Source organism: Saccostrea cucullata, unplaced genomic scaffold (assembly GCF_032062105.1).
Source record: "Saccostrea cucullata isolate Sc308-1 unplaced genomic scaffold, CSIRO_AGI_Scuc_v1 ctg422, whole genome shotgun sequence".
NCBI classification, from domain to species: domain Eukaryota; kingdom Metazoa; phylum Mollusca; class Bivalvia; order Ostreida; family Ostreidae; genus Saccostrea; species Saccostrea cuccullata.
The window spans coordinates 1-12,423 of record NW_026929454.1 but is presented as its reverse complement, the minus strand read 5'-3'; the positions used below and the strand labels follow the sequence as shown (position 1 = coordinate 12,423).

The following is a 12,423-nucleotide window of genomic DNA, read 5'->3' as shown; positions in this document are numbered from 1 at the left end:
AGTGAATAACATTACAATTGAACGGGTAGTTCTCACTTACCTAATGTGTAGACTGTAGAGTAACTTCGATATACGCATCACCTTATGTGCAGTATCGAGTATGGAACGCCATAATTGTCTTAAGGAATTGTATATCATACATGTTTGACAAGGTTGATTCAATAAATTAAATGGTTTCCACTCCTTGTTAAAGGTTAAAGGCACACAACACATGGTGCATTTAATAATAATAAAGGGGTGGTTCGATAAATATACAATTGTTCCTATTTTTTAGGTCAATATGATGATTTACATGGAGCCATCTTAGGGGGCAATATTCAACGAATTCGAAGCATAAGGTGAATATTATAATTCAATGGCTAAATGAGTAAATCATCATTTTGACTGAATAAAAACACAACAATAATTGTTTTATTATATGATTTTATGATTAAATTCAATTAAAAAAAGTTATTTGGGTGCATATAATGTACGGGTATTAAAATAGAAATATAAACATATTCAGTAATATAAAATATTTATATTTTAGCATTTTTTAAAATACTTTATAATTACATGTGTATTATCCTGATGAGAAAGTGTGCAAGATTTAAAATATCTACATATATACAAGAGGTAATCAAATAGTTCAAGGACTGGTGTGTGGTAGCTGCAGATCTGTAGCTCTCCGAAAAAATAAATATTGATAGACCGGAGAGCTACAAAGCCACCCATTGAAAAAACTGTATATTTATTGCGCACAAAAAAATGCGCTCGGTTCTCGATTTATTTCTCCATGTTTTTAAAGCTGTAATCTCAAAATATTACTAACCGTGTGTTCCTAACATATTCTTTGACTCTTTCCACAACAAAACATTCCTCATAATTGTTGTTAATAGTCCTCCTGGCCCTGATATTGCAATCATCGGACATTTCGCTTATTTATACTGCCATTTTGGTTTCAAAGATAATTCGGTCCAATATGCTTCGTTCAGATGTCAACTACGAGAGAACTTGATACAGGAGAGAGTAATTTTTTTGAAATCTTCCATTTTTTGCAATTGAGGTAAGAATTTGGAAAAATTATTCAAGAATCGAGCGCACTTTTTTGTGCGCAATAAATATACAGTTTTTTCAATGGGTGGCACTGTAGCTCTCCGGTCTATCAATATTTTTTTTCGGAGAGCTACAGATCTGCAGCTAGGTGTGTGGCAACGCACTTTGAAAAAAAATTAAAGTGCGTTGATATGGTTGATATTAATGCACTTTGAAAAGATTTTTTTTTCAAAGTGCGTTAACTTTGTCCCAAATTTTACACACTTTAAAAAAAATCAACGTGCATAGTTTTTCAAAATGCGTTGTAACTTAACATGTACATGGTGTTAAAAAAATAAGAAGAAGCAGATCAATAATTTTTACACCTTTTAATTATCTTTTCTATCTATAGATTAAACTACAATTACATGATATAAATATTTTAAAATATAATTTCAACTCAATGGTATTTGTTTTTAAGCAATGCTATCTTAGTTTAAAATAAAGAACGAGGGCGCTTTTGGTTGGCATTCGGCAGGAATCTGGGCGTAATTGAAAAGTGAAAATTTTATCGACATATCACATGAAATTTTAAGATTTTTTTTATTTATCGGGTTCCTGTGCAACAGGAAAGGAAAATAAATTCCCGAAATTGAGCTTTGATTTGCTAAAAAAAATAGCTTGAAAATTGGCCAGATCAGACATTTGGAACAAAATGATACATTTTTAACACGTTTTTCTTAAACTTTTCTATCTCTGGGTCTTCTCTCCATGATTTTGAAACGTTATTTGTGTGTATTTTGATTTAAAGAAACGAATACACTTTTTTAAAAAATAGAGAGAAGACCCAGAGACCACGAAAAACGAACTTTTCCCCAAAAAATCCAAATGTGTGAATGTGGTGCTTTTTTGTCCTTTTAAAATCATCTGTGTTCACTACACTAGACTCGAAAAGTTTTTGGTTCGAGCCTGGCATTGGGCGTTAATTTATTTTTCTTTCATGCAATTAAACAACCATTTATTTTGTCAGTTTCGTTTTATGTACTGATATATTAAAATTTTGAATTAGATTAATTTTGGTTTAGTTTGGTTCTCGGGCGAAATCAAATCTGATCTTCTATTCTATATAATGTACATCATGTACATGTATCATGCATCAATATGCATTAAATATTTTAGGTGTTTATTTTTGTGAAACATTACTATGTTATAGTACCCCCTAGGAAAAACGGACAAAAATGTTACAATCTCACACTTTCAAACTAATTGAAAAAAAAACCTATGGACGTGTAAACTCTGACAAGCTATGTTCAGCCAACCAAATCATGGACATTTAAACCATAAATGTTTCGTACAAATGATTCCTGCAGATCACACGCCAAATGCGCCCATCTTCTTTTATTCATTGAATTGGATTAAACAGCAGGCATAAATGCCTATGATCGTTCTATCGTTCTATCCATAGGTAAATGTACAATTCAAGCTCATATAGACAATGAAAAAATATCAATGATTTATTTTATCGATACCAAACAGGATTTCTACCTGCTCATTCAACTGTATATCAATTACTAGAAACATATCATAGTATTGTTCAAAGCATAGACGAAGGTATATCTTGTATGGTTTTTTTGTGATCTTTCAAAGGCTTTTGATAGAGTTTGGCACAAAGGACTAAACTTTGGTATATCTGGTGATATTCTCCAATGGTTTTCCAGTTATCTAAGTCAAAGGTCTCAAAAAGTTATGTACAAAGATTTTTTATCATCAAAACAAGACATTTTTGCAGGTGTACCTCAGGATTCTGTTTTAGGTCCACTGTTATTTCTCATTTATATAAATGATGTTGCTGAAAATATGATTTCAATGTGTAGATTGTTTGTGGATGATAATTCCCTCCAACAATCATCATACAATATATTAGATATAGAATACAAATTGAATCATGATTTACACATATTGGAAATTTGGTCAAATATGTGGGTACTCAAATTCAATCCATCTAAAACTAAGGTAGTTTATTTCAACAAGAAAAATATTTCTGCTATGCCAAAGGTATTTTTTAAAGGCGATAGACTTGAGTGTGTTCCAGTCCATCGCCATTTGGGTTTGCTATTGTCGCAAAATCTTAGTTGGTCTGAATATATTGATGGAGTTGTAAACAGTGCCAATAAAAAACTAGGCCTTCTAAAGAACTTAAAGTTCAAAATGGGTAGAAAAAACTTAACAAAATTGTATATTACATTCATCAGACCTATGCTTGAATATGCTTCGATCGTTTGGGATGGCTACTCGAAATATGATGCAGAAAAACTTGAGAAAGTACAATTACCTGTAACCGCCACTAGAATTGTAACCGGACTTCCTATATTTGTGTTTACAGATGCACTTTATTCTGAAACTGGGTGGAAAACTTTAAAAAACAGACGATATATTGCTAAAATATTTACTTTGTACAAAATTCACACTGTACGAGCACCGGAATATTTGAAAGATATTGTCCCCAATAAGCGTGAACATGTATCAACATATAATACCCGTAACAAACAAGATTATATTGTTCCTAGGTGTGGGTTAGAACTATTTAGAAACTCATTCGTACCTGACGCTACAAAACAATAGAATTTATTAAAAACAGATACGAGAGAAGCCGTTTCAGTCAAAACATTTCGAAAAAAAATTGACAACAAAAATTGATATTCCACCACCATACTTTTCTTTTGGCAAACGATACACAAATATAATTCATACCAAGTTAAGACATTACTGTATACTTAACCATGATCTATATAAACGAAATATTGTAAGTAGTCCATTATGTTTATGTGGTAAAAATGATGCTGTGTATCATTTCTTTTTTGCATGCACAAATTATTCTAATGCTAGAAGTACTCTTTTTAATCATTTGTTCATGCTTGATTTGGTTTCTATTGATATTGATATATTATTAAGTGGTGATATTAATTTGCCTTTGCAGATAAATAACAGAATTTTTGCTGCTGTTCATAAATTTATTGACGAAACATGTAGATTCTCTAAATGATGTATTACATTGTATCTATTTATTCATGTATCAATTGTATTATTTTTTTTCTTTTTGCATGACATATTGTATTATATAAGGAGAGGAATTCACTAAGTTATTTAGAACTTGTTTCCAATCCTTTTGATTGATATCAATAAACTATTTTCAAAACAAAATAATGAAAAAATGGATGGAGAGTAGATTATCAATTGGTACATATTTAGAATGAATTCATAGAAAGAGAGAGAGAGAGAAAGAGAGATTAAAACAAATGAATAGAAAAAATAATTATAATAATATAAAATATATAAAAAAAAAAACCATTTATATTTGAACAATTGATGCCGATCCAGAGTAGGAAAAATTCTCTAACAAAGTAGCTTACCAAAAATAAAATCCCATTTCCCATATATAATATCATAAGAAACTAAAATTTTTATTAAAACATCTAAGAGTTTCTTATGATGTTATGTACATGACTAAAAAATAAAAAAAATATATATTATCCAGACTTAGTGAACCAACACCATATAATATATTTGTATTAATTGGTATGTTATTTTCATTCATGTATTTAATCAGCATATGTCGTTTTGAGGCATATTGTTGACAACACAAGTAAAAATGCAACAAGTTCTCATTTTGATAACCACAATTTGTACATATTGGTGTTTCTTTTAGGGGAACTTTTAGCCGCGACTGTTTCTAACCTAGTTTAACGGAGAAAACAAGATATAAGCATTTATCAACTAATAATCATGAAAACTTATCCGTGTGTTGTTCTTTTATTTTTGTACTTTTTTTTATTTCAGCACCTGTTAAGTTTTATACAATGTTATATATTTTTTCTTGATTAAGCATTCATTCATTACTTAATAATACATGATAGGTTTTATTCATATTCACGGTTCATTGTCCTGACCCGTTTTCTTCCGGGAGGATGTCCAGTTCCTAAATGACCGTAATACTTTCAACCAGAGCAGGACATATGAACATGTATCATTAAAACTTAGATTAAATCCTCCCAAAGTTTATCACAACGAGACACCAGGATGGGTAATAATCACACAAAGGTAAACAACAAGTCAGTTTTTAGTATAAGCAATGGTTATCGGTGATAAAACAACAAACTATACACTTTTTTAATAAGATTTCCTTGAACATACACTAGCGCAAATTATATTGTAGCTTTTATATTAGTTTATATAAATAAATTTTTCGTATATTCAATGCAAGTACTAGTATATAAATGTTTCTAGATCTAATATAGACTGTATTACTTTAAACCAACGTGCGAGAAATATACGCGATTTTCGCGAGGTACTTTTACTCGTGAGTATTTATCGACAAGTTATTTTGCTTTGTAATTATAGAGAATATTTCCTCTTTCACGGAAATTAATCGTCGACGATTGGTTTTAAACTGACGAATCGCGAATAAAAGATGACGCGAATAATAGTTGGTTTACAGTATTATATACGAACTGTAAATTACAATTTTGCCTTTCAAGACAATCACTAGAATTAAAACAGATTTCTGAAACGTTAAATATTGGCACTATTTTCAGAAAAAAAAACACACATACATTTATCTTTTGCTAAAAATGATAATTGGTAATATTTCATAAAAATTATTATGAGTCTTTAAAAATGTAAAAAGCATACTGATCGAAAAACAAACAAGTTGTCTGATGACTTATTCCTTCGGGTCATTTTGCTTCGTATCAAGTACAAAGAGAATACAAAGTATTTACATCGACTGCATTTCATTTCCGGAATTTTTTGTAATTATCAACTTTTCATTTCCGACATTTTTTTGTTTTCATTTCCGACATTTTTCAAATATATATGTAGTACTTTTAGTAACAAATATGAAGACTTTACTTTTGAAAAATTTAAAGAAAAAAACATATTAAATAAATCATTGAAATCCAATATCTGAGTTTTGTAAATCTATCAATAACTTGTACATAAATGTGGTGCTGTCACTAATATTTAATTTAGTGCACATTAGATACGGCGAAAAAGTTTTATGATCATTAAACTCTTTTACCTAGACTTAGTGCTACATGTATGCATACATGTGTAGATGGTTTTTTATCAATATTTTGTAATACATTGAATTGCCGCACAGGTGAATTCCGGAAATGAAAACAAAATTATGTCGGAAATGAAATTAAAAATGTCGGAAATGCTATGCATATATCCGGAAATGAAATGCAGCAATTTACATCAATTTGTTCACTTTTAATAAAAACTAATTTAATTTTTATTATCCAGAAAACAAAGGAAAGGCGGTCCATTCCATCCTCTATCCCTCTTAAGGCCACGGTTACTCAGGAAGACGCACCTGCTACATGTAAGGTGTTAAAAGAAGATATTAAGGCATGCATTAAAAATGGCAATACGCCCGTGTTAGTAGCCGATGAAAGCGAGGATAGCTGGCAGACGTTTCAGGAGCTACAAGACCAAAATATTTTTCTTATGGACTGTCATTTTCTAAAGGAAGAAACGGTAATGCAAAAACAAAAGAATTTGTAGCTAATTAAAGTTAAGATTTATTTATGATTTTGTAGTTTTGATTTGTTTGATTATTTTTTTTTTATCTTTGGGGTGGATGAGGTTGGGTAGGGTATGATTTTACATGTGCATGTGGTTTTTAAACTTACTGAATTAAGTTAATTCCGTTAGATTAATAACAAAGAAATAGCATTTAAAATTAAATAATTTCTGAAAAATATTACTGTAAGACATTGATGTTTAATCATGTAAGCTCATTTTATAGATAATTTTCAGATGAAGATGAACATTAGAATATCTACTCAACCAAAGGTTTTGTCAGAAAATGAAAACGTAAGTATTTTATCAAGCTTATCATTGTTTAATATTTATTATCCCACAGATTAGATACTATTTTAACAATCATGTCATTCAAATTTAATAAAATTCACAAAACAGCCTTAATGATGTACTCGACATTTTCCTTTTTGAATTATTTAATTATTCTTTTCCTTGTTTTTGTTTATTAAGCAAAGTATCAATAAGCTATACAAACGTTTGCAAGGTGGAATCGGAAAGAAAACAAAACTACAGAGGAAAGAATTCGAAAACTGGGGCCAAACGGTAACCGCGAGTGTGTTTTATTGTGAACCTACATCAAAAAGGGAAATTCAGAAGGTAATGCTTGCTGCGGCGAAGAACGGGGTTGGTGTGCGTGGTGTAGGTGCTAGTCACACGTGGGCTCCTGTCATCTGTGACGATAATCAGATTTTGATGAATTTTTCCAAGTTACAGAGTGATTACAGACATGGACACAAGATTAGAATAGCAAACGTAAGAATGCATTCTGACATGCTAGTAGTTAAAACTGAAGAAAATATTCGTTTGTCTTCTATGGCAAAAAATGATTATGTTATTATAAGAGTATTTTCAAATATTAAAGGAAATTTAAAAAAAATTCAACGAATATCTATACCAATAGATAAAAGGGCTTTTAGAATACAAATTATTGCAGTCCAACAATAATAAATCTTAATGCATTTCACAGAAGTCACGCGATGAAGTAGATGTTATGTCAGGAGTGAAAACATCAGAGCTTAAGGAATTTCAGCTGAGACATAAACTTAATCTTCCAATTAATGTGATGGCGGATCATTTTGATGTGGTGGGGGCGATTTCTGTTGGAGCACACGTAAGTCTCTCTCTCTCTCTCTCTCTCTCTCTCTCTCTCTCTCTCTCTCTCTCTCTCTCTCTCTCTCTCTCTCGTTGATAATATCCCTATAGAACTCGGTTTCATTTTCAATGCAGGGAGCTGGAATAAATGGGAAAAGCCTCAGCGATTACATAGTAAAGATGCGCGTTTTTGACAGCAGAGGCCAACTACGGACTTACAACATTAAGAACAGGGAAATGTTTAACGCTGTAAATGCCAGCTTCGGTTGCTTTGGTATCATTTACGACGTCACGTTTAAGGTACACTATAGATAAATAAATGTCCTGCTCAAAAATACTATTCGAGGAAATCAAATAACATGAAATGCTTTACAGATAAATTATGTTTATCAAATAACATAAAATGCTTTACATTCTACTCCAATCTGTATATTCAATCTAACAGTATATCGTAGTATTTTGATTTTATAGATGGAAAAAGAGACAGTTGTGAAGACACAAAATATGTATTGCAGTTTACGGGATGTATTTTATAATGCTGAAAAGATGAAGTCTTTAGTGGAAGAAAACTGGTCCACTCAGATTTTCTGGTTCCCCTACAACTCTGTCAGTCTACTTGACTACGAGCCTAAGGACGACGACTTATGGATACGGCTAATAAATAAAGCGCCATCTAACGTCAACTGTAAAGATTTTGGTTTCTATCTTTGCCAGAGGTCAAAAGACAAGATTTCGCAAAAAGCATTGGCTGCTGTGTCTCCATTACTTGCTGAAAACACAGAATTAACGCCATATTTATCCTGGGCTGCTTTCAAGTCATTAAAATACGTCCTCTACCCAAGTGGAGAAATGTATCAACAGCTTCCACATGCCATTCACTATAGGTTAGTGTAGTAGACACACACAAACATCAAGCAATTACTCAATGCTTTTCTCTTTATGAATTAAAAAAAAACGAAATCAAGGGTCTAAATAAGGTTTCCGAATTAATGTGTTAGTCGTCTGTCAACCAACGTCTGATTACTTTTTGAATAAATACATATTTATATCCCGACTCTAAGCTTAAATCATAGCCTAAATCTACCCCCAATTTATTAACATATTCAAATAAGTCAAATTGCCTTGAAATCACAATACAAATCCTTTACAAAAATATTTAAATAAGTCTAGATTCAAATATGATCAAATTGAAGACATGAGGATTTGTTCCATACAGAATGGGAGGAAAAAAGGATCCAGATTGGGAAATTAAAATTTTACATTGGAATATTTATAAAATATTGTTAATGTAAATTCCTTTGAGAGAAAAAGTTCAATTAAATATGACTTATGTGATTTATTTGCCCAAAGGATCGGATGTACAGTATTTATCATCATATATTTTTCATAGTGAATACGTATTATACAAATTCTTTTAATAAAACAAAAACAAAAAATTATTTCGAATAACCAATGCAATTTGTTTTATAAAGGATCAGTTGAAAATCAAATTTACCATTTCTACATAATATGAAAATGTATCTATGAGAAACAAATTAGAAAAAAAATATATAAGATACATATATCATTTTATAGTCACCAGCTGCTCTAAAGGAAATTAATATAAGGGAAGACAATTACTTTTTATTAACTTCCTAAATATTTAGTGTAACTATCATAAATTTAACTTCGGTTTAAAAGCATTTGTTTACACTCAATTTTCGTTCTAGAACACACATTGCTGACGCCCCTGTGCATGATATGGAGTTTATCTTTGATTACAAAGGGGATTATAACAAGGTCCTAGAAATCATTCAAGTTGTGGTGGAGAAAACAGATCATTATGACGAAAAAGAGGAATATCCATTCAACTTATGTCTTGAGATGCGTTTTATGGCATACAGGTAATTGTTAACTTAAAATTTTCTTTATTGAATTGACAAAAAAGTCTTATTGTATTTCACAATTAAAATTAAAATTTAAAATGTAAAATTTCAAAATTATTTTGATGAATGTTTAAGTGATACGTACCTGGGATGTGGAAATGTAGGCAATCCCGCCGATGGAGGTTCTGGCCATGTGTTCTGTATTGAAATCATTAGCGTTACTGGAACAAAAGGATGGGAGGAGTTCAGTATAGATGTAGGGAGGGAGTGGATGGCCTTCGGAGGGGTTCCTCACCTAGCAAAGGAGTGGGACTATATACCCGGCATCCATCAACACATCCAGGAGGTATACCTAAATTAGGAAATTACTGTATACTGTAGATGATTTTTAGTAAAATACACCCACCCCTTTTCCTTCTGTATTTTTTCAGCAATGCATTTAAGATGAATGAAACTTATGGATCTTTTTTTCTTTGTTATAATGAAGTTTTATAAACCGAGGTCGTGTGTCACAGTAGGTGCGGGTACAAAAAATATCCTTCAATGTTCAATGACCGTAAGTGCCTAGTATGGTACAAAATTTGCAGCCCTTCACCGGCAAATGGTGGTGTCTCACTATTAGTAAAAAAAATTCTTGAGAGAGACGTTTACAAACATACATGTACAATCAATCAACCAATCTGTAATCCGATATTTGACTGTAAGCTGTCAACATGCAGAGAAAATGTTTTAATCATTTTCTCTGAAACTTTTAGTACAGCATGGTGTGTTAATTTTATACCTTTAAAATTCTTCACTTTATGCATAATCATGCATACATGTACATATTCTAAGTACATTGTAAATACAGGATCTCATAACTATTGTCGAATTAGCATACTTAAAACGTCCAATTTGAACAGTCAATCAAAGGTCTGCCCACTTTCTTACACTGAAGTGAAATACTAGTAATGCATCATTAATGTTATCATTTTGCGATTTTAGTAAAGACTGCAGTTATATTTATCTGAAAATCGACATTGAGAAAACTTATCTGCTACAATATATGAGTTTTGAACAGCATCTGAATCTAAAATCAATCTTTGCATCAATAAGAAAAGTAAAACTTTAAGCAAAGAGGGATTTCGTTAAAATGCATTGATTAGAAATTCCTTTATAGTACGAGGTAGACACAGGAGTTTGAAATCATTTCATTTTCTCAAAACCACAAGGCATTGTCACAGCTTTTTTTTATTTTTAATATTGATGACATCATGTGAGAATTCACTAGAAATCTCTTCGCTAGCGAATCGCTAGCAAAGAGAGCGACGATGGCATTTGAAGTCAGATACAATGATTTCCTTTGAAAGCCCTTTGCTATCAGATATGGTTCAAGAGATTTACGATAAAACAAATGAAGTAGGTGTAGAAACATTCCTGCAAGATAGTTTCAAGAATATAGGTAGCTTATAAATATCAACTATTGTTATACCCTTATAAATATCATTCTATATATTTATTACTTATAAAAAGTCCAACAAAAGAACTGTTAATTACATCGGTCTAACAATTTCACTATTGACCGGTCTTACATAAGAATTGTTAGACCGCAACGTCACTCGTCTGTTACGTCACAATTAATCATCGTTCAATATCGCCGACGTGAAAATAGCCGAAGTTAAGAGCTACAAGAGTTGTTGCTAACAGCACGGTAATGAAGAAGGGAAAAGTATGTTTTGTGATAAATAATTTTTGTGATACAACAGATATATAATTGATTTTGTTCTTTCTCGGCTTGATGTTATATATTTACTTAAGAAGCCATAATTTTCCATATAAAATAATTGATAATATAGCGTGTATTGATTAAATTGATCAATCGTAAGTGAGCAGTGAAGGGTATAACAAAACAGTTATAGACTGGGATTCGGGCAACATATGATTTGTTGGACCTGAAGGTGAAAATGTTGCCCTTGGCCTGCGGCCTCGGGCAACATTTTCACCTTCAGGTCCAACAAATCATATGTTGCCCTCATACCCAGTCAATAACTGTATAATATCAACTGCTAAAATACAAAAAGTATTTTTTATTTAACTTTTTATTGAAAGAATTTAAAGAAATTATCTTTAGTTATGGTTTGTATTGATATATCTTTACTTTATTATTTGATAGAAATTTTAAATCTTATAATTTACATTTTAGAAAATGTGCTTGGAGTTAAAGACTTTTAAAGAACAACTAGAAACATCAAAAGCCGATCCCTGTGGCATGTTTCTCAACAAAGGCTTAAAGCAGTTATTGAATCTGTGAAAATATGTACACTTAATAACTGGTCAATTCTGTGATATGGATATCAAATATTTTGGAGAACAACAATCATAATGATTTTACTCGTAATTTAGAAAAGATTTCATGGTACAAAAGTAACATTACAAATTTTGTATGTTCATCTATATATAATGAAATAATTAATACCAGATGTAACAGGGAGAGGGGCATGGGGGACGTGGCCTCTAGTACATTTGCCAAAATTAAAATTGTTCTAGGAATGTCAACGAATATTTGATGACTCGCCTATCGCTTGCATTGGACTTACCAAGTTTTTACTGATGGTCTAGAAAACATTTGCCGTAGAATTCTCGATTCAAGTATAGAAATTGAAATATTTATTTCATATTGTCTTTTGGACGTAATACTTTTATCTTAGGCGAATATTGTGATTAAATTAGATTTTTAAGAGGAATATTTACATGCATACTCATTATATACTTGGAGAGAAAACAAGTTACTGACAAACAAGCTAATTCAGAGAATTTGTGTCCCCCGCTTAGGGAAAAAGTAAACCAGTTCGGGGGTCGGGGGGGGGGG

General features: G+C 31.4%; 1 protein-coding gene across 1 annotated transcript; it reads left to right on the top strand.

Moving 5' to 3' along the window:
• Positions 1-7,890: 7,890 nt before the first annotated feature.
• On the top strand, positions 7,891-9,921 carry LOC134280908 (uncharacterized; the record flags this gene model as incomplete). Its single annotated transcript, XM_062763363.1, has 4 exons — positions 7,891-8,010; positions 8,182-8,594; positions 9,420-9,593; positions 9,711-9,921. Coding segments are annotated over exons 1-4 (918 nt in total), but the record flags the coding sequence as incomplete, so codon positions are not given.
• Positions 9,922-12,423: the final 2,502 nt, after the last annotated feature.